Source organism: Sminthopsis crassicaudata, chromosome 1, assembly GCF_048593235.1.
Source record: "Sminthopsis crassicaudata isolate SCR6 chromosome 1, ASM4859323v1, whole genome shotgun sequence".
Taxonomy (NCBI): Eukaryota; Metazoa; Chordata; class Mammalia; order Dasyuromorphia; family Dasyuridae; genus Sminthopsis; species Sminthopsis crassicaudata.
Genome location: NC_133617.1, coordinates 58411672 through 58434999, shown reverse-complemented (window position 1 = coordinate 58434999; position 23328 = coordinate 58411672). Strand labels below are relative to the sequence as shown.

The window sequence follows — 23328 nt, the reverse complement described above, 5'->3', positions numbered from 1 at the left end:
TTTGGAGTCCCCTGACTTTGGGGGGTTTCTGTTCTAACAATGTCAGTAGTCCTAAATATTGTAGCTTTGGAATCTGCCTCAGGAAACTCCCACATTTTGTCAGCCTTATTAGATATGTGGAATAAATTTTGTGAAATTTAGTACAAAGTTATATGGTTTTTACCTATATTCTGAATCTTAAGGTTTGTCTTGCTTTCTCCCTTTAACAGAGAAGTAAAAGCAAGAAAATCTGGCATATAGGGATATGTGTAATTGCAGAACAAATTGTATGGTGAAAAGTCTAAAGATAAATAAGAGGATATTGAGGAGGTGTCCTTTCATCAGGAGGGAGCCTGGTTCCAACATACTCATGTTAGGTATTAGGAAACTGAGAGATAGTAGATGGGTAGAAGCTTTCCCTTTAATGAGGGAAAGGAAAGGGGGAACCTCATTTGTCGGCGCATACATAATCCCATCAGGCGCAGTGTCCCCTGTAAATGAATTTACAGGCCCGAAAACACAGATTAATAAATAAAATATTTATTGTAGGAATTTGGAAGTAAAGCTCAGTTAGAAAGACAACAGGCCCAGAGGTGACGGCTGGGCGGGCAGGAACCCTTACATGGCTGGAAGGATACCATGTGTTGGGGGGAAGGGCTCCTGCAAAGAGAGAGCTCCGCTTGGCTCTTATACCTAAAAGGAGATGGGCGGTACTCAAGTTCTTGGTGGGCTTTTCAGATAGCTCAGATCAGATGAGGGCTGGGGGAAGCTGAGCTGATAGTGGGGGCTGGGCCCTGGTATTCAAAGGGTGCTTTTGACCAGGATTTGTGAATCAAGGTCAGTCATGGGGGTTGGGCTTTAAGAGGAATCTTAAAGGGACCTCAATCCCCATCAAAAGGAATGGGGAGAGTCTGAACTGTTGAAGAGAAGGCTGGAGTTTGGACTGAGGGGAAATGAGACAGGAATATATGAAGGGCTATCCCCTGGAAGAGGAATTAGGCCTGCATTGCTTGGTCCCAAAAGCCAGAATTAGCATTAATGGTGGATTGGGAGGGGGGGATTTTGTAAGAGATGGAGGTTCAATACAAGGAAATACTTCCCAATAATTTAAAGTTGCAAAATGGGATAATAGAGTTACTACACACCAGAGAAGATGAACAGAAAACTGAGGATGTTCCCAAGGGGATCTCTGAAATCCCTTCTGGCCTCAGTTTTCCAAGCTGAGGTTTAGATTTCTGGTTCTGAAATTCCAGATTCTTCCCCCTGTAGTACTCTGCTCCTACAGGGGCCTTAGAATCAATTGCCCTGCCCAATTATTGAGACCTTCCAGATACGGGCACATGAGCTTTTTGGAGGAAGATAGAGATAAAGTAGGACATTTAAATGGATGGAAACATGGGGGAGAGAGGGCAAAGCTCTCACTACTGAGGGCTGCTCCCATTGCTATCACTAGAATGTTCCTACACAGCTCTTGACATTGGAGAAACTAAATCCCCTTGACTCCTAGTGTCCCCTTCCCCATCCCCACTCTCCCAGCTGCTTTTCCTGTGAGGTTGTTTCTGTTTGGCTGAAGTGAGATTTGATCCCCTGGGCCAAAGAGCAAACATTTAAATCTTTTTAATCATTTAATCATTTAAATCCAATGTGTCACAGACAGTAGCATTTATCTTTCCACCCCTGACTCTACCCTCTGCCAAGCTTTTCCTCTTCACCTTGGCCTTTTCTTCCATGACTCGGATCAAACAAGATCTTCTATAGAAGGCCTTTTCCATCTTCTAGTGCCTTCCCCTCTAAGCTTCCCTTCCATCTATTCTGTATTTATTTTGCATAAAGCAATGGATGTCCATGTCTTCATTGTTACAAGGTAAATCACCTTGAAAACACTGTTTTTGTTGGCTTTGTTTTGGTTATCCCATGCTTAAAAGTCACCCCTCACTCATTTTTCTTCTTTTGATCATTTATGTGTGAGGCAGTGACCCTGACCCAAATTAAAATCAGACTCTCAGGATAAAAAGGAAAAAAAAAAAAAAAAAAAAAAACTCCCAATAGACAAGGTATCAATAAAGAAATGCAAAGCACAAACTGCAAAACACAAGATTAGATACAAAAGAATACTAGTAAATAACAAACTCTTTACCCATTAAGTACTTAAATGCTAATTAAGAGGTGGTGAGAACCGGAGGGGAAATGTTCAAGACCATCTGCACTTTTTTAGCTATAGCTCAACTTGTTAATGCAAAGTCTCAAGTCACAATTAGAGAATGAGTCAAGGCCACATTCCCATGTCTTCACTAAGTTTAACGAATTCATTCCTCCTCTTTATTTATTAACCTTTGAAGACCTCTCACACCATTCTTGATACATTTTTTCAACCATTTTGTTTGACACTCTCTAATCCCTCTGGACTTGGTTTATCCTATTTCTCTACTTTCTCTCCAGGTTATTCAATCTTTACTATCCAAGTTATGTCAAGCTCCTGAGAACCCATCCTCTGTGAAAATCCCAGTCGTGTCCCTGATGTTAAATTTTTCTTATAAATATAAATTTTCCTTTGGGTCAGCCACCACAACATTCTGCCTGGTGGTGTCTTTCTCCTTTCCATTCCTTCACGTCACGTGGTATCTCCCCTAATTCCACCCCACTTCTCCTCCTTATAGCTAACTCACTCTTTTAGGGTGCTAGGTCCCTTTCAGGATTTAGCCTGCCAGCTAAGGGCATGTCCCAACTTCATGAGGTGCTTCCGAAATTGTGAGTTCTACTGAGGAACTTGCCTTTATCACATGCTCCTCAAACTCTATTTCATATCCCTTCATTTTGTTCATAATCTATTCCCCCCAAATAAATCTACCTTTTGCCAAAGAGAATGGGCACTGTGAATTCTTCACATGACTGAACTCCAACTTTTGGTGCCTGCCATCATTTGGTGACAAGCCCCACACCATAGATCACATCAGTGAGGATTAGGTCTGGAATGGGACAGAGGTCAATTTTCTGATGTCTTTGGCAATTTCCTTCACCACTTGTTCATTATCAATTTTCACACAGCAAAAATTTAATTTCCCATAAACTCTACCTTCTTCAGCCAACAAATAGTATAGTACCAATCTATGCTGGAGTGTCCTCATCTGCTAACAAATCCAGTGCCTTTGTTATTTTAACCATGGCCTGGAGTCTAATGAGCATATTCAAGCACACAAATTGGGGTTTTGTACTCCCACCTGGGGCCATCCCAACCATTTGTGTCCCCAGCATTAAGTTTATAATATAAAGATGCCTATCAGGATATTCACAACAGAAATGCTGTAGATGCACTTACTTATTTAGGAGGATAGGAAACTGCAAAATCTTACATACCTAAATTGTGCTCATGAACACTTGCCCTGATTATAGGAATTTGCTATAAGAGGAAAAAGCAGGGACATGATTATAATTAGAAACTGGTGCTTCAGGCTTAGCCTGAGAGCACATATATGACTGGATAAAGCATCCTTAGCTAATTGTAACAATTCCATCTTTTAGCCAGACTCAGGAATAATCAGGTGGGTTTTTATTCAAAGGAAATTAGAAACTGAGAAGGATCCCACTTTAAGTGGAGGCCAAGGTTCCCGCAATTCTTGTCCAGATACTAACATCCACTTGGAACAATTCAGGATCACATTCCTCTGAGGAGCTTGTTGATGTATTCTTTTCGGATGGTGGATTATTGGCGTGATGATCCATCAGACAATCATACCTGAATTCAAAACTCCAAATAATATCAGCTACAGTGCCAAAAGATCTTATCTCAAATAGCAAGTCTCATAAATCAAAGCTTTTAGCTCTCAAGGATCACATATCCTAAATAAGTATTGGCTATAATCTTACATTGATAACAATAAAAGATTCATCCTAGAAAGTCTTCATTTTTAAGTATATGGACTTTAAACAATTTTACTTTAAAATGCTCATAACCATTCTACCTCAAAACATGTTCCGGTATTAACCATGCTCAAAGGGACAAAGACATAGACACTGTTCTCAGAATCTTCCTAACCAATGGAAATAACTTTAAAATGACTAAATACAACCAAATAAAATTCACAGAATACAGACTATACTGTCTGAATTTCACATTACAGAACCCTATCAGAATTAACATTACTAATTTCTTTATCCTAAAAAATGTTAATTCACCTTCCTTAAATCAAGGAGGAGTCTCTATAAATTTTTCTGGAAACATAAAACAGGTACAATAGCAATACTGTTAAAATTCCTCTAACCACAATTAATCTCCCCTCCAACCAAAATATTCCTAATTGCAAAGTCAATTTTAGAGGGTATAAATTGTTCTTAACAGTCCATTCTTGAGGTTCCTCCACAGGTCCTTTAACCCTAGTGTTCTCAGCCTCCATTATGCAGTTTCAGTCATCTGTAGTGTCTGGTAAGGTCCTTCCCATTCTATTTCTTCCAGGACTTAGTAAGCACCCACTTTCCTGGAACTGCATACAAGTTAATAATAAACTCTTGAGTTTCCCTAGAGAACAGATATACAAGCAAATATAGAATTCAAAGTCATCACCTTTAAGTATTTCTTTTGTTTCTGAGTTAGATTTCTACAATTAGAATAAGCATAGACTTCCCCAAACAATGGAAGAAAAGGCCAGCCTGGAGGGGTGGGGGCTTTGGGGACTTCTGTATTCAGGCTATTTAATTTGGTGTTTTGTAATTTATGCTTTGCACTTCATTACAAACATTTAGTCAGATGGAAGATGCCCTTTCTCACCAGATCGAGATAGAAAGGGTAATAAAACTCTTTTTGCTTTTTCTTTCTCTGAGAGTCTCTGTTTTTTGTGGATCTTACTTGTTCCACACAGGGCTAACAGGGATAAGGACATTGCCAGTATATAATTCCTTAAAAACTTATCCTTTGTTTTAAGAGATTACTTCCTTTCTCCTCTTCAAATAAAATAAACCAATCTCATATCGATGAGATCTAGATAAGGGGTAACTAAATGAAATTAGGGTTAATTGAGGTCTAGTGGCAGGTTTGGGGTACAAGATGTCAAATGGAGCTCCCCTGCAACCCCTTTGGATTTGGCACAAGGATACAAAGTTAAATGAGGTCTAGTAGTGGTGCAAGAGTCCCCTGAAAGGAATTTACAGACCCAAAAACCTAGATTGATAAGTTTGGAAGTAAGGTTAAAAGGTGTTAGGTAAAGAGAGTAAGACAGTAGAGCCAGAGTGGTTCCAGTGGGCAAAAATCCTTTGACATGGCAGGCTTAAGGCTGCCATATTTGGGACCTCTGCAAAGAGAGGACTCCAGTTTGGCTCTTTTATAATGGGGGTTTTGGACAAGCTGAAGGGGCTCGTGGGTGGAGTCCCAGGTTGGCTGGGTTTCAGCCACAGTTAGAATTTGGATAGAATTCAATGGGTTTCTGGACTGAGCTAGATAACAAAGATGAAAACTGTTTGTGTTTAGGGTGGAGTCCCCTCCCTGAGGCAGAGTGCAAGGAGGTTTTAAGAGTTTTGGGGTTTCCTCATCAATATGGGTAAAGTCTCAGATCACTTCTGAGGTCAGTTCTAATTCTTTAACAAAGCAATAGACAAACATTTGGTCCAAGGCAATTTAGTCTCTAATATCAATTTGGTAATCTGTTTCTTAAGAATTTGATTCGTTCTTCCCACTTTCCCTGATGAAAGCAGATCCCCAGCTGTAAAGAATTGCCACTCAATTTGCAAAACCTCCCCATTATTTCTTATAAAACTTTAGAAGTAAAATATGTTCCTTCATCAGAATCAATAGTTTCTACCAAGCCATACTTAGATTTTCCATTAAGCCCTCTTAAAGCAGCACAGCTCAAGGTGATGGGGGTTGAGATCCCTTTAAGATTCCTCTCTGACTGCCCAAACCCCATGGCTGACCTTGATTTTGACCAAGTCCTGGTCAAAAACACCCTTTGAATATCTGGGCCCAGCCCCCACTATCAGCTCAGCTTCCCCCAGCCCCCTACCAGATCTGAGCTATCTGAAAAGCCCACCAAGAACTTAGGGGTACTGCCCATCATCTTTTAGGAATAAAAGAGCCAAGTGGAGCTCTCTCTTTGCAGGAGCCCTTCCCCCAACACATGGTATCCTTCTGGCTATGTAAGGGTTCCTGCCTGCCCAGCGGCCACCTCTGGCCCTGGCGTCTTTCTAACTGAACTTTACTTCCAAATTCTTACAATAAACCTTTTATTTATCAATTTAGGTTTTTGGACCTGTAAATTCATTTTACAAGGGACACTGTGCCTCATGGGATTATCTTACTATCTATGCGCAGACAAACGGGGTTCCCCTTTTCCTTTCCCTCATTACTTTCATTGAGTCCTGTGTGATGTGGTTTCCTCATGACTCCCATTCTGATTGTTTTTCTGGATACACTCCAATATATGAATGTCTCTTATTAAAATATGTATTTCCCTGAATGAAAAAAACAAACAAAGCTAAATACTCCAAATGGAGCCTGGATCCTGCAGAGTACAGAGAAACTATTTCTCTTGTCCTTTTCTTTATACCTCTTAGGGTAGCTGAAGCTCACATTACCCTATTTGTGTGTGTCATTGCTAATGTTCAATCATTACAACTGCTGAGTTTATTGTGGGTGTGTATTTTGGGGACAAGAATAGCCTCATATTCCTTTTTTGGTTAAAGTGGGTGAAGGGCTCTCCTCAGAGGAAGTGGTTAACGCAAGAAGTAATTCAAAAACAGGATTTTCTGGGGAAAGGTTAAGGTCATTCAGTATCTATGCCATCACTGGGACTTAAACCTGCTATGGTTAGACAAGGCCTGGAGGGCTAGCAGGAGGCACATAGGAGGAAGGAAGAGCTCTGGGTGCCAACTCTAGCTCAGTAAGCTAGTATGACCCTTCCCAAACTTTGTTACTTCCCCTCTATAGTTTTTACATCTGTAAAATGGTGGGTTGGAGGATAAGGTTTCTGAGGTTCTTTTCCAATTTGACATAATTCTGTTTTCTAGGGCTCCTCCCAACCCTGACATTTTGTTTTCTAAGATCCTTTATTGCTTTGCCATCCTGTGTTTTAAGTGTACTTTCAACCTTGCTATCCCATGTTTTAAGGGCCCTCCCAACCTCTGACATCCTGGGTTTTAAGGGCCCTTCCAGTTCTGACACACTCTGTTCTAAGGGCGCTGACAATGTGTCCCAATGACCTTCTCAGTTCTGATGTTCTAAGCCAGTAAGAAGTTGTTGAAACCAGGAGATAGTACAATGACTCATGGAAAAACCTAATCTGTGGAAAGTTACCTTGAAAAAATCTTGGGCTGGAACTTCTCCAGACCCTGTTATTTACTGACTAGAGTGACCAGCCGTGCTCAAGGTCAGTGCAACAAAAATAAGTGTCCATAGATAGAGCCACCTTTTATGTCTAGTCCTTTGAGAGAAGCCCAACTGACAGCCTCAGCATGACAAGCTGCCAGAAGGGGAATGGGGGAATCCCATCCCAGAAGTCACCCTCCAAGTGGGAACCTTTCCCTTCGTCTTCCCCTTGGCCATCACAGATTATATCAATTCTCTCCAGATTCTGATCTGTTTCCCAGAAGAGAAGCTGTTTGTTCATTCCGCACATAAATAAGTGGTCATGTAAACAACTCCAAACTAAGTTTCCTGTCCCCTTTCCTCCCTCATTCATGACCGCCCATGTTGAAATAATTCAAGTTTGCATAGTTTTACTTGTTTGAACCTCAAAATCACTTTATAAAATTGACAAACAGAATGAATTTACAGGTTTTTACAGGTGGGAACACAATTTCAGAAAAATTTAATGATTTGTCTTAGATCATATGCTAGGTACTGGGAGAGCGCATATTCATAAGGTCTGCTCATTCTGTGGTTTTCTAATGCCTCTGCCATCAAATGTAAAGTCCTACATTTGACTTTTAAAGCCCACTGTAATTTGCCCTCCTCATCTTTATAGTCTTACACCTAGCACTTCTAGCACTTACTTTTTGATGCAGAGATCTGATGTGGTCTTCTGGCTGTTCTTCAGGGAAGCTAGTGTTTAATAGCCTATTCAGGAAAGGCAACACCAAACCCTAGGGCAGGTCACACCATTGAGTCCATACTCCACTTTGGTGTTTTTTTTTTTCAATATTTTATTTTTAAAAATACATGTAAAAATAGTTTTCAACATTTACTTTTGTAAGATTTTTGAATTCCAAAATCTCCCTCCCCCTTCCCTTACTTTCTATTCCCCAAGACAGTAAGCAATCTGATAGAGGTTATATTCATTTTTGTAAAATTTTTGAATTCCAAATTTTCTCCTTCCTTCCCCCAAGAAAGCAAGCAATCTGATACAGGTTATGGAAGTATGATCATTTTAAACATTTCCATATTAATCATGTTGTGAAAGAAAAAATAAGAATAAAAGGGAAAAACCATAAGAATGAAAAAGCAAACAAAAAAAGTGAAGATAGTATGCTTCAATGCTCAGTCAGTCTCCATTGTTTTCTCTCTGAATACAGATGACATTTTCCATCCTAAGTCTATTGAAAGTGCCTTGAATTACTGCCTTATTGAGGAGAGCCATATCTATCACAGTTGTTCACATAATCTTGCAACAGTTCATGTGAGTCTCTCCAGGCCTCTCTGAAATCATCCTGCTGATTATTTTTTACAGAACAATAATATTCTATAACATTCATACACCATAACTCATTCAGCCATGCCCTAAATGATGGGCATCCATTCAGTTTCCAGTTTCTTGTCACTACAAAAAGGGCTTCCACAAATATTTTTGCACATGTGGATCCCTTTCCCTTTTTTATGATCTCTTTGAGATGCAGACCTAATAGAGACAATGCTGGATCAAAGGTATGCACAGTTTGATAGCCTTATGGGCATAGTTCCAAATTTTTATGTTCTACTTTGGAGGAACATCAGAGAATGAGAGAGAGAACATGGAAGCAGTGTGTCCATTCACCCCCATCACTTGATCCTTGACACAGAAAATGCTCCTTGTCACACTGGAGAGCTGAAGGAAAGTGAGCAAAGTGAAAGTTATCACTTCTCTAACCAACAAAATACCTTGCACCCTTGCTGGTGTCACAGGATTAAGGGTGGACCAAGGGACCACTAAAGATTCATGTGGCTTCAAAGCTCCCATCTGGTTCTTGGGATCAGGATAACTCTGAGCAGGGTCCATGGGATGACCCTTTTACTTGGCTGTTTGAAATGCTAATGGAAAAAAAAAGTAATATTCACACGAGGATGTACTATTACCTGTGGCTTTTATGTGGGAGGGTGCTCGAGCTTCTATATTAAAGTACCCATGTAGTCAGAATCACTTCCCTGAAAGAAATAAGCCTAAAGTTCTCCTAGACTTACTTCCAACTAAACTATATGACCTTGGGCCAGATACTTCCCTTAAATCTTAAATTTTTAATGGGGGGGGGCTTGTACTACAGCAGGGCTTCTTAAACTGTTACCACTTTTCAACCTTTGAAATTTTTGTGTGACCCTGGATATAGAGGTATATAAAATAGGTATACAAATTGAACATTTATTATTAAAAAATGATAATTTCACAAGCCCTACATTTAGTTATGAGACTCCAAATGGAGACTCACAGTTTAAGGAGCTGGGCAGTAGATAATCTCTAGTCCCTCTCCACATCCTTACAGTCTGTGTTTTAAGGGCCCTCTCAGTCTGATATTCTATATCCTAAGGGCCTTCCTAGCTCTGCCATTCTCTGTTCCAAGGTCCTTTCCAGCTCTGACATCCTGTGTTCTAAGCACCCTCCATGACATTCTGTTATTTGTCAAAAGTGAGGAATTCAAACCTATGACTGGATCTGAGTGATGTCTCCATACAGAACAAAGAGTGCCTGTTTGTGACAGGCCTTGAGAGGCAATTTTGGGCCACATTCACACACTGTGCTTTCCTTGGAAAATAACCACCAGGAAGCTGGGAACTGAGGTGATAGCTTAAGTGGTGAGCATCCACACTTCCCTTCTGTCTAAAGCAGTTCCGGTAGCAGAGCCCCCAGAGGCCTCCTTTTGTGCCGGCTGATCTGTTTGACTAAAGGCCCTGCCTTCCTTATTCTGTTATTACAGAATTATCTTCATCATAAACTTAAAACATACCCCCCAGTGGATGTGCATTTAAACCTATTTAAATTTTTTAAAGATTAATTTTTACAAAGGAATGGTTATAGCCATTACCCATTGTTCCCTCTCTCTGATCTCTTTATTTATCTTTATTTATATTATTTATTTATTTATATTTATTTATTCTTCTTCTTATAATACATTTATCTTATTCCCCTCTGAGATTACCTTTCATCACTATCTTTTGTTAAATTCGTGTCATCTCCCTGAAACGACATGAGTTCCTTGTATTAGGGACTGTTTTTCCCTCTTCATTGTACCATAGGATTCAACACAGTGCCAGGCACATAGGAGCTACTCAGTAAATGGTCACTCAATTTTATAGTTTCTGCTCATATTGTGTAATAAGTTCTCATCTCATCATCTCATATCAGTTCATATGTCTGCCCAATCCTCATGTTCATTCAAGGATCTGGGATTTTGTTGTCATGGTGAACTCCTGTTGAGGTGGGGGGGTGGGTACACTTCCAAAGCCACTGTGAACCCTCCATCCATCAGGGCCTATTAGGACCTGCCTGTATGGTTTCTGATTAGTGGGGAAATCCTAGGGAGCTGTGTAAGACATATGAAATCTGAGAGAGGCTGTTTTCCCAGAGTTAAATATCAGTCCTGAGCATCAGTCAGCATTAGAACCCAGATTTTCTTGATTTTAAGCTCAGCATTTTATCAGTTACCCCAATTAACAGTTATCTGTTACCCCAATTCTATTGCTATTCCTAGCTGCAAGGTGAGAAATCATTTCCTGAATATTCCACAGTTTGTTCAGGTGGGGGAGAAGGGACATATAATAAAAAAGAGCACAAGACTTAAGCCAGAAAACCCTTTTACCTTTTCTGGTTGTATGACTCTGGACAATTCACAGCTTCTTTGAACCTTGTTTTCTTCCTCTGTAAAAGAGGGATGATAAAAATATTTATAGCAGCTCTTTTGTGGGGTATCAAGGCACTGGAAATTGAGGGATGTCCATCCATTGGGGAATGACTGAACAAGTTATAGAATATGAATGTAACAGAATATCATTGTGCTATTAAAAAAAAAAAAGACCAAAGGGGCAGTTTTAGAGAAACCTTGGAAGACATGTATAAACTGATGCAGAATAAAGTGAGGAACAGGGAAATTATCACAAAATCTGCATTATAAAGGAAGAACAACTTTAGAGAACGAGATTTAAGAAGTCTGTTCAATGCAATGATCAACCAAAAATGCCTGAGGAGCCATGATGAAGTTGGCAACCAAAACTCCTGAGGAGCCATGATGAAATAGGCTGCCCCCTTCTGAGGAGGAGGGGTACAGAGGGAGACAACCATTTTCAGGAACAGACAATATGAGAATTTGTGTTGCTTGAGTTGCTTGACTATATAGAGGCTCTCCCCCACTTTATTCCAATAGAGGAGAAATGGCGAAAGGGGTAAAGAAAATAGATTTTTCAGTTGATTACATTTTTTTTAATGGATTAATATTTGAACCAACCTTATAGGCCTATCAGGGAAGCACATTGGAAACATTAGCATCCTAGATAAATGGGAGCTGTTGTTAGGTGCCCTGGGCCCTCTCATTGTTTCCAGGTTTATCTCTGTTACAGCAGCTCCTACAAATTTCCACATAGTGAGAGACTTTATTTGTTTTGGATCCAAATTCTTTAAATGACTAATGATGATGACCTGGACTTGAGAAGTCATATGAATGGTACCATCAACAACCAGGGACTCTGTCCTGTGTGTATTTGCATTTTTTATTCCAGCAGCAAGTGCACAGGCCACAGAACCAAAGACAGACCCACACCAAATTCTTAAACTCATTTCAGCCAAGGATGGTGGTAAGATGGACCTTGATTCACAAGATGCTGGGCTTTCATTGTTCATAAATGATGAAGTTCAACTGTTACCAGTCTTCTTGATAGAATGGGAAAATGGGTGTCCTGTACTAGTCCCCATTCTTTTCCCCCCCCTCATTTCTGTCTCATCACTTCAAATTACAACTCTATTCAGAAGATTTCCAGTTCTCAAACATCAATGTTCTAAAATCAACTCATTATCTTTTCCTCCAAAGCCCTCCCCTCTTCTGAACTAACTTATTAATAGTTCCACCATCACCTAAGCTCATAACATTGGAGAATCCTCTCCTAGTTAGATGGCCAGATAGATAGAACTCTAGGCCTGGAGTCAAGAAAGTTGAGTTCAAATTTGGCCTAGTTGTGTGAATCTGGACAAGTCACTTGACTTCTGTCTACCTCAGTTTCCTACCTATAAAATGGGAATATTAGCATTACTTAACAAGGTTGCAAGAATCAAATGAGATTATTTGTAAAGTGCTTATTACGAAGCCTTGAACAAACCAGGCACTTAGTGTTTTTTCCTTCCTTCCTTCCTTCCTTCCTTCCTTCCTTCCTTCCTTCCTTCCTTCCTTCCTTCCTTCCTTCCTTCCTTCCTTCCTTCCTTCCTTCCTTCCTCCCTCTCCCTTTTCTTCTCCTTCTCTTCCTCCCTCTCTCCTTTCTCCCTTACCTCCCTCCATTCCTTCCTTCCTTCTTTTCTTTTCTTCTTCTCTTTATCTTTCTCTTCCTCTTCCTTTTTCTTCTTCCCATTCTTCTCTATCATCTTTTCCTTCCTCCTTTCTCCCTTCCCTCCCTTCCCTCCTTTCCTTCATTCCTTCCTTCACTTCATCCTAACTTGTTATCAAATCTTGTCATTTCTACTTTCCAACATCTCTCCTATACATCCCTCCTCTCACACAAATAAAACCACCACTCTAGTTCATTTTTTTCTTGGACTATTACACAATTTAACCTCTACCCATTCTCCCTGCCCCAAGTTTCTCATTTCTAGTACATCTCCACTTCAGGACCAAATTGAATCTTCTAGGTCATCAACTGATTATCAGCTCCTTGCTCAATGAGCTCCTAGAGGTCTGCATTGCCTCCAGGACCACTATATATAAAGTCTTCTGGGATTTAATTCCTTTTATAACCTAGCTGCTTCCTCTTTTACTTTTTGAATCTGCTTCCATTGCATTATTTTCCACACACTCTGTGATCTTGGTGCATGGGTCCCCATCCCTGGATGCTTTGACTCAAAAGCTTCCATCTTTTGGTTCCCTTGGATTACTTTAAGACACTGTTTAAATTCCAGCTTATACTAGAGGCCTGACCCCTGAGTGGACATAAAAGACTAACCATGGGTGGGCACCTGAGGAATGAAGAAGATAAGGGTTGCCATAGAAGAAGAAGAGAGACCATGGGGATTCCCTGTCCCTAGACTGGAGATCTAAGGAGAGCTGCTCTTTACTTGATTTAAGCAGGCGGAAAGGGAGCTAAAGGGATACAAAGAGACGGAGACAGAGGGACCCGGAGAGAAGCAATGGCAGCAGCAGCATTTGTCAGTTTCTGAGTCCTCCCCACCTTGTTGGTTTTCATGTCAGTTTCACCAAAACAGGAACTCAGATCTGGGGTTCCCCATTGCATAGTTAAATCCTGCTTCTGCTACTTAGTAGCTATATAATCTATATGAAATTGCTTGTGCTATTTACCTGGCAGCTGCAATTGCTACTTTAAAAACCTTCAATTGGAGCCATTGAGATTACTGACCAACAGAGAAGCGCTATGAGGTTCCTGTGTGACAATGAGCTATGGAGACCTCCATGTAAGGCTGCTGTAAGCAAAAGAATGAACAGACCCGCCTCCGTTCTCTTTTGAGAGCTGGAAGGGGCCTGTGAGTTAGTATCAGAGATGTGATTGGAACCCAGGTCTGCTTCTTACCTGACCTTAGCCAAGACCCTTTTCTTTGTTCTCCTCTGAGACAAATTTACAGTCATCTCAACTATAAGAAATTGGCCTGAGCTCATCAGCTCTAAATACAAGTCAAATGAGATGTGTGGGATGGAGTCCTCTGCTCTCCTATGTTCTCACAAGCCCTGGTCCCCAGGCAGCCTCTCAATGCCCCTGATTTCATTTCTCCTTTTGCAGGGGAGAGGGTTCCAGATCAGTGATTAGCTCAGCCCCCCTGCCTCCAGCTGAGTCCTTTGCCTGAATCCCCTTTGTCTGAGTTCAGCACTAATGAGTGTAGGCTTAAGGGTCTTCAAGGCTAAGCAGATAGAGGAGCACTGTGGTTTCTCGGGTTCTTTCCAACTCTAACAACTTGGGACTCTTGGGCTGCTCCAGGAAAGAACAAGAGATTTGGAACCAGATGATTTGAAAGCGGATGGAATGCCTGCCCCAGTACTTACCACCTGTGTGACCCTGGACCTCATTCAACCTCATGGGATGAGAGACATAGCTTAATAGAGTGGAAAGAGCATTCGTTGACTCGATGCAGAAGACCTGGATTCAAATGCTGCCTCTGAGATTTATTCTCTGTATGACTTTGGGGGGGGGGGTGTCACCAATTCTCAGGGCCTGTTTTCTCCACTATGGAATGAAGGGGGTTAGACTAGACAGCTTTCTAGCTCTACTTTAATGGGCTGTGGAAGTGAATAACACACTGGGCTTAGGAAGAACAGAATTCAAATCTTGCTTTTGAGACTATGTGACTACAGACAAGTCACACTTATCTGTGGGCCAAAGGCTGCTCTCAAGATCGTTCTGCTGATCTGTATTGGAGGGACTGATAAAATTGTGAATTTCTCTTTGGTAAAATGCGGGAAATGGATTAGCTCAGAGTCCCTTTGAACTCTAAAGCAGCTGTCTTGCTCAGGATCACACAGTTGGAAATTGTTGGCAATGGCTTAGGACTCCATGACCAGTATTCTTTCTTCTTTCTTATCAAACTGCTCTCCAGAATTCTGGTCCCAATACCAGCTCCCACAAGATCTCCTAGAAAAGGCTCTGGTTCTTCTCTTGGCCATCTCTCTGGAAAGTCTCTAGATAAGGGCAAGTGAATGCATTGACTGGTGTCACTTCAGGCTTTTGGATAAGAGAAGGGAGGAAGGAAGGGCAGGTTCAGAAGTTGAGAAGGTGGCTGGGTGACTAACAGATGGAGATCTGGGAGAGCCTCTTAACTCCCACTCACACCACTGTCCAGCCGGAAAATGTCACTTGGGCTTTTGGAGATGTTGGGCAGATGTTTCCTGTGAGTTTGCTAAATAGGGAGATGGTGCAAGTTGTAACTCCCCCTGGAAACTGCCTCTCTAACTTTCTTTCAGCCTTAGCCTTTGGCAGGCGCTGGGCTTTTGTGAGAACTAGCCTCAGACAGGAGCCCTGAATTATCCACCAGCCAGAATTCTACCTGTTCTCATTCTATGAGCCAATCAACAGGTAGGCCCTGATTGGGCGCAGTATGTAAGGGACCAGGCTCTGGGTGGAAATTACCCCCCTGTAACTTCTGTGCTCCTTGGCCCTAGTTTTGCTCTGTAGGACTAAGGCGTGCACAGATAATTCCCTTTGCTCCTTTCTGAGTTTGGTTTGTTGGATGTTTCTGCAGTGGAAAAAATAATCTGGGGAAAGATACTGAGTCACATGTAGTCAGGAGATGATGAGAAACAGGCTCCATATTCAAGGTTGTGGCTGGAAAGACCATTCTCCTCCCTGTGTTTATTTTCCCACCCCAGCTTTTCCTGTTTCCTCTCCCTTCTCTCGTGTTCTGCCATGAGCTTTTCTCTGTTCCCTTGGAGGGGCAATGCTCTTTGAGGTAGGACATGTATGGAGGGCAGAGGGCTAGTTGATGCCCATTGGCTTGGGGTTTCTCTTCTGCTCCACTCTTCCAGCTTTGGCTGAATAGTCAGTGGATTAATGCCTTGGCCATGAGTGAGGATCTGGCTACCTGCTCATCCTTTTGGACTGGCTCAGTCCTAAGTAACAGTGCCTATGTAGCTGCTGAGAGTGCCAGGCCTGTCCTTCTCTGCCACTGCCACTGTATAACATGAGCCTAGGGCTGATGTGCATGTCCTCCATGCCCCCCACCCAGGCCTGTCTTCATTTATCTGAACACTCACAATCTCCTCCTCAGGAAGTGCCAGAGCCTATAGTGGCTGTAGACATGTGTGTGTGTGAATGTGTGTTTGGATGTCAGAAGCCTCAGCAGGAAATGCCTCATCACAGGAGCTCCTATCAGCCTCCTTGAACAACAACGTGGGCTCACTGGCCCTTGGCTCCGACTCCATTCACTCCCAGACTCGCACACTGGACCATGCAGAACCCCTACAGCTTCAGCCTCCTCCTGTTCTACTGCTTCCTGGCGGGCAGCCTGGCGCAGGATGACTATGATGTGGAAAATAACAATGGAAGTAAGTTATCCTCTTGGGAAAAATGAAAACTCTGAATTTACCCCTTTAGGGTCCCTAATTGGTGGGGAAGACCCAAGTTGTTTTCAAAGCTTCCCCAACTTTGCTGAAACTCTTGTTGGGAGTCAGATCCTGCTCCAAGGCAGAGAATGTAGGACAGGCAAGGGACAAACATGGGCATTCCTGCCATTGAAATTCTGTCTCTGACCCAAGGGACTGAGATGAACAGGGTGCCTGAGGCTGGTATGGGAAAGAAAGCTTAGGGATTATCTGATTTAAGTCCCTCATTTACAGATGAAAACATTGAGACCCAAATGTGAAACCATGTTTCTAGGCTAAATCAAGTACTTTCCTCCCTGTGGCACCTGGGAGACAAGGGGTGGAGAATTGAGCTCAAGCCATAATCAAGCCAGTTTTAGAAGAGATCTTGGGGATTGGTTTGGTCCAAGGTGTGCTCAACGGGAATTCCACTATCAGTGCTGCTTGGAGGAAAAGCTTTGCCAACTGTAAAAATGCTATAGAAATGGGGGGGATGGAGGGATAATACCTTCAAAGCAACTGTTTCTTATGCAGCTGCCCACAGTATAAGCTACTGGGGCCGGAGTTGGAATGAATTGGTACCCAAGTCAAATCTAGTCAACAGAGCAAAGAAGGATAAAAACCAGTCCTCCCATGGGAATAAGGCAGGGGGATTGCTCAGAGAGTCTGGATCTTACCCCCTTTGGGGGTCAGGATTGTGAAAGGAGGCCCCTCAGAGAGAGTGCCAAAGCAACGGAGCCTGGGAGTGAGTGGCGGGGTGGGGGAGCGCAGGCAAATCTTGTTCTCTTAGAGGACTGGTTGTGTAGCTACTGCAGGGTAGAAGATCCTATAATACTCACTTTCCTGCCTCTCCATTCCACCCCTCACATACACACATATTGGAAAAATCCTATTTTCTCCAAGCTAACTATAATTCTACTTGGGGCTCTAGTCTTGGGAGGCTGTGTTTTGGGGTATCTTGGGAGAAAGGGAAAGAGAAAGAAGCATTTAGAGTTGGAAGATTTGGGATTCCAACCTAAGCCTGATCTATGTGACCTTGTCTCTGGGCCTTAGTTTTCCAATCTGTGAAGTAAGGTGAGGGGCAGGGCTTGATTTAGAATTGGGATCCTGTGTTTACTAGCTTTTTGAGCTTATGCAAGTTACCTCTTCTTTCCCTGTTAAATGACAAGGTGTCTAGAGCTCTAAGGTCATAGTGCTCTCCCATATCCTGCCCAATGGCCAAGACTCTCCGCATTGAGCTTTTTCTGCTACTGGGGATTTCCCCGGCCCTTGTCTTCCCCTAAACTATTTCCTATTATCCATACAATCTACTCAGAACAGCTGGAAGATAAACAGCTGCCTTTACTGGGGGTGGGGGGGAGGATCCATGCTGAATCAAATAGCAAGTTGAGAGATCACTCTGATTTAGATGTAAAGAATCATAAATTAGTAAATGTCTGGCTTCTTGGAGAAGTCCGAGGTGTCCATCCAGGCCAGAGATCATTTTTGTATCTTTATTCATGTGAGTTTTGGGATGTGGTAACAGAAACCTGAGACCTTTTCCTAGCTCTGTTATGGGGCCACAACCAAATTCTTGGCTCTCAAGTTCCCCTTCTACCTTGGGAAGCATTTAAAGCTCTTTCATTAGCACAACTAATAACTCAAATGACTGTGCTTAGCACAATGCTTAGCACATCACAGGCACTTTAAAAATGTTTGTTGATTGATCGCCCCACTAAGTGCTCCTTGCTTGCCTTCCTCTTCCAGACAAGCCAACCTCTACACTTCTCAGTGAGAGCACACACAACCCATCCCATAGGCTTATTTCACTTCTTCACGGGCACCCAGGGTACAGGCCTGGCTGGGCAACCAGCTCCAGCTGTTGATCTGGAGGAGATGTAAACCATGACACCTTTGGGTCTGTTCTCTTCATGTGAATAAATTAAGGTTTGGACTCAGGTGAAAGCAGCAGCTAGCCTTCCACCCAGCAGAGGCTCTACTCTGAGTAGATGGTGGTCATTAGCATGAGGGAAGTCTGCTTCCATGGAGCAGAAAGGCTGAGGATGGCTCAGGTCAGACTGTGCTAACCTGTAGCTATTTCTTATCACAGATGAAAGTGCAGATGCCTACACCAATGAGACCTCCTCAACTTCCATCCTCTGCCCAAGGAGCTTCCCTGGTGAGAAGATGAACTTCAATAATACCACCTACCTGTGTATTGGGAAGGAATCCAGGGAGTACCTGTTCAGCTGGGTCTCCACAACCTTGGTCCCTTCACTTTACACGCTTGTCTTCTTGGTGGGCTTGCCGGCCAATGGCTTAGCCTTGTGGGTGCTGGCTACCAAGATCCAGAGACTGCCTTCCACCATCTTTCTGATGAACCTTGCTGTGGCTGATCTGCTCCTTGTTCTGGTCCTACCCTTCAACATCTCCTACTACTTCCTGGGTCACCATTGGGTCTTCGAGGAGGGGCTCTGTCGCCTAGTGACTGCCTTTTTCTATGGAAACATGTACTGTTCCATGTTGCTCCTGGCCTGCATCAGTCTGGACAGGTACCTGGCCATTGTCCACCCGTTCTTCTCCCGTTCTGTGCGCAGCCCTACTTTTGCTGCCTGCCTCTGTGCCATTGTCTGGTTTGGAGCAGCCTCCCTCACTCTGCCCCTGGCTATCCAGCGCCAGTCCTACCCATTGCATGGCAGCTCTGGGCACGTCCTGTGTCATGACGTGCTCCCCCAGGATGAGCAGGCCAGCCATTTCCTGAATATCTTTGTCTGCCTTGTCGTTTTGGGCTTCTTCCTCCCACTGTTGGTCATTCTCTTCTGTTACGGTTCTGTCATTTACGCGCTGGTAGCCAGTGGGGAAAGGTACAGCTATGCTGTCAAGCTCACTGTGCTGGTTCTGGTCTCAGCCGTCACACTCTTTACCCCCAGCAACATACTGCTGCTCATCCACTATTCTGATCCCAGGGCCAATGGCTTTGGAAACCTCTACTTCTGGTATATTCCCAGCTTGGCCATCAGCACCCTCAACAGCTGTGTGGACCCTGTCATTTATTACTACGTATCTGAAGAGTTCAGGGACAAAGTAAAGAGAAAGCTTTGTCAGCAGAACAAGAGCATGCTCACAGTCCAGAAAGCTTCTAAGGAAGATGTCCCTGGGCTGGGTACCCGTTCCACATCTCTGGTATAGAAATTCATTTGATGCACACTGGCTCTGGTCTGAAGGTAGAAGACACTGACTTTCTACCTCTTGCACAGAAAGGCCTATTTATCTGTGTCAGCCCCAAGGGAATCTCTGTGATCCCCACCTTCATCCTTGCCTCAGTAAACTTTGGAAAGATGAGAGGGCTTAAACACGAGAGCTTCTGCACTCTGCCCCCTGCTTCCACTTCATCAAGAGGACTTTTCATCTTAAGACTCAATCCCATTTCCAGGGAGGTCCAGGACACTGTTCCCTACTGGATATGTACTGATGGATCCGAGGCTGTCTGTGCTAAAGATGAGAAAATTTGGTGGGGCCAGAAGTTATGGCAGGGTAGGTGATGGGTGGATCTGCCTTCTAGTGATTGAAAGAAAGATTATGATATTCTACTTGGTCAAAGAAGGAAGAACAGGACCAGAGCTGGGGGAGGGACTTGTATACAGATTTTGACCAATGTGTGAAAAATCTCCTCATGAGAAGAGCTGCAAAAAAGCAGAATGAGTACCCAGGAGGAGGTGAGCTCCTAGAGATATTGAAGCAAAGGCTGGAGGACGAATTGGCAATGTGATGTAGTTATGTCATACCATGCTTCAGGCGAGGAGCTGAAATTCCCCACCAGCTCCAACTTCCCATGCCTTGTTTTCCTGAGTCTGCTGTCTGCAGGACTTGAGATCTATCTCTGAGAAGGTGTTCCTTTGCTACCTGAACCATCAAGTTCCCATATTTTTCCTTCCTCAGAGGAGGTTGTTCCTGCTGGCTGAGTTTATTCTGCCCTTAAGTCACTCCATCTTCTCTCATTGTTATGGCTGTAGAGACAGCTCTACTGAATGGAGAACTGATTAAAGCCCAATCAGATTCTAATCAGGCTCTTCTTCTGTAACTCAGCAAATAAAAGTAAAGGTTCATGACCAAGCTAGCTGATCTGTTTCAACATGACATCCATGCTTGCTGGCAATATTGTATTTTAGCCTATAAAGAGTGGAACTGACTTTAGAATGCAGACTGTGGGATCTGAGAGGACTTTATAACCAATAATATGGGAGGTTGGAGGGCCTTGAGAACATAGAATGTCAGAGCTGGGAGGGCCCTTAGAACCCAGGATGTCAGAGCTGGGAGGACCCTTAGAATGTGAAATGTTAGAGCTGGGAGGTCCTTAGAATATTGAATGCCAAAGCTGAGAGGGCCCTTAGAACCCAGGATGTCAGGGCTGGGAGGACCGCTAGAACATGGAATGTCAGCTGGGCGTCCATCAAATAATGTCAGAGGTCCTTAGAACACAGAATGTCATAGCTGTATATGTGGGGGGGGGCATTAGAACACAAAGTGTCAGGGCTTAAAAGGCCTTAGAACACAGGATATCAGAGCTGGAAAGATCCTGTGAGACCAGCAATCCAACTATCCTTACTTTACAGAAAATGGAAGAGAAGTCCAGAGAGGGCTAAAAGGAGCTAGAAGGGACCTTAGAGGTTGAAACTTGAGAAGTCAAGTCAATTGTTAAGAGTCCCACAGTTATGAAGATCTTCCTAAGTCCAAGTGTAGCTCTCTGGAGCACCTCATTCATTCCAAGTCCCATATTTGATAAGTGAGGGAAGTGAAACGAGGAAGGTTAAATTTCTTCCCCAAGACCACAAAAGTAAAAAGTAGCAGAACTGGAATTAGAACCCAGGACTTGGCTCCAAATCTTGTGCTCTCTTCATATCAGAATCTTTTAATAATTCAGCAGCAAAGCTCTCTGAGCCCAGCCAGGGGCAGCTTTTCATTATCTGCCAAAGCATGCTGCTGCCCTTCAGTGATGATTTGTGCTTGGCCACACTCATAGTGGAAGGCTATCAGCAAACTATAACCTGAAAAGTAAAAAGACCATGGATGGTTCCTCCACAGGTGCTTCCCCAATAGGAGGACCTCAGAGATCACAGCCAAACCCCTGACTTGCCATTTGGGGCAAGTGAGGCTTACCTCACAGGTTGCAGGTTAAGTGACCTGCCCAGGGATACTCAGCTGGAGGTGTCAAGACTCAAAGCCAGGACCATTCAAGCTCTAAGTCCTATATTCAAGCCACTCTCCCCTGCTTCCTTCTTAAGATGTTGACCAGGGTTCTTCTAGTTGGGAAATGGTGAGAATTTTTAAAGTGGGAACAAGCAAATTTACAAGTCAAGTGATGCTGAGAAGGGAAGGCCTTGGGAAAGCTGGGGGAAGGAGGAGAGGACAGGGAGTCAAGGAGGGTCAGGGTTTGCCCAGAGCCTAGTGGGATGATCTAAGTAGTGTCACATATCTTGCCTATTCCTACAAAGTCCTTGCTGACTTGTGATTTGACTTGTACTCCTTCAGAGAGCCAACAGGCCAATGTGATGATAAATGGCACCGGGGTGGGGGGCAGGCAGAGGCAAGCTACTTGGGAGGAGTTGTTCCAACAAGAATGGGACTTGCTCTCATGTTTCATTCAATGGCCACCCCTGCACCATTCCTGGCTTCTCTGATAGGAGAAAGCCCCTTCTACTCCCTCCCTGCAGGCTGCAGGTTCTTCCAGTCTCGGTACTTCTCAACATTCAGTACCAAAAGCCTCATTTCTAGAACATATTGCCATTTTCAGAGAACTTTATAAAATATGTCTGTGGGACAGGTGCTGAATCTGATATCAGAAGCCAGGGACCTAATCGCAGCTCTGAGAATCAGAGAATCTTAGGGCAAAGAAAGCATCCTTGAAGGACATTTAGTCTGACTGGCACTAGAAGAGTCCCTGCTACACCATGTCTCAAAGGGTCCTCTAGCCTCATGCTTTCTGGGTCCCTTTTAATCTTAGTCCCTTCCCTCTAGACCAGGGGTTCTCAAACTACGGCCCTCTGAGGATGCTGATGCGGCCCAACCAGGTTATGGCAAATGGGCTGAGGGGTGGAGACAGTGTGAGGTTTTGTTTTTACTATAGTCCAGCCCTCCAACAGTCTGAGGGACAGTGAACTGGCCCTCTATTTAAAAAGTTTGAGGATTACTACTCTAGACAGTCTGTACCTTCTATGTACAGTTGCTTGTATTTTAGATTGGAAGCTCCCTGAGGACAGGGGCTGTGTTTTTTTTTTTCCTTCTTTGCATCCCTAGCACTTGGTACAGTGCCTGGAACCTAGCAGGTTCTTTAAAAATGTTTGCTGCTGTCTTGTTTACCAAAAACTCCCCCCCCCCAACAATCCCATGAGGTTAGCTATATTTACCAGATGAAGAAACCCACACTTGAAGTCACAAAGCTAATGAATGGAGGCAGGACATACCACTAAGTCTTCTGACTCTCTCTGCTATATCGTAGTTGTCTCTCTCATCTGACATTCTTTAATAAACCCATTCTGGCTCATAGTGGTTCCTGCTCCCCTTTCTAAACGCTCACAAACTATCCATGCTAAGTAAATGGTCTCTAGGTTTTCTCCCTTCCACTTCTGTGGAAGAAATCAGAATTCTTTTTTTCCCCCTCAGCTTCTTCTGAGCTTTTTACCACTCAAGCCTTGCCCCTGCTCTAGAACTAGTAAAAACTTTTTTCCATCTCTAGTCTGGGAACCCCACTCCTAAGTAGCTCTCCAGCATCTATTGGTTCAGTAATCACAAGTTTCCATTTTCTGGACTTGATGTAACTTTAGCCAAGACTGGCCCCTTGAACACTGGGAGGAAGGGTAGCTAATATTTTTTAGTAATTTTGGGGGCACTTTTTGTTTTACCATCCCAGCTTTGTTTTCCTTGGTAGAGAAAACAGAACCCAATTATGGGAATAGAGCATTCTGCCCTCTCTCAGCCATTCTC

The 23328-nt window shown here is 43.2% G+C and overlaps 1 protein-coding gene across 1 annotated transcript; it reads left to right on the top strand.

The window, feature by feature from the left end:
* Positions 1 to 15459: 15459 nt before the first annotated feature.
* Positions 15460 to 20456, top strand: F2RL3 (F2R like thrombin or trypsin receptor 3). Its single transcript, XM_074305786.1, has 2 exons — positions 15460 to 16332; positions 18458 to 20456. Exons 1-2 carry the CDS (start codon positions 16236 to 16238, stop codon positions 19534 to 19536), a joined length of 1176 nt encoding a protein of 391 aa, XP_074161887.1. The 5' UTR covers positions 15460 to 16235; the 3' UTR covers positions 19537 to 20456.
* The last annotated feature ends 2872 nt before the right edge of the window (positions 20457 to 23328 follow it).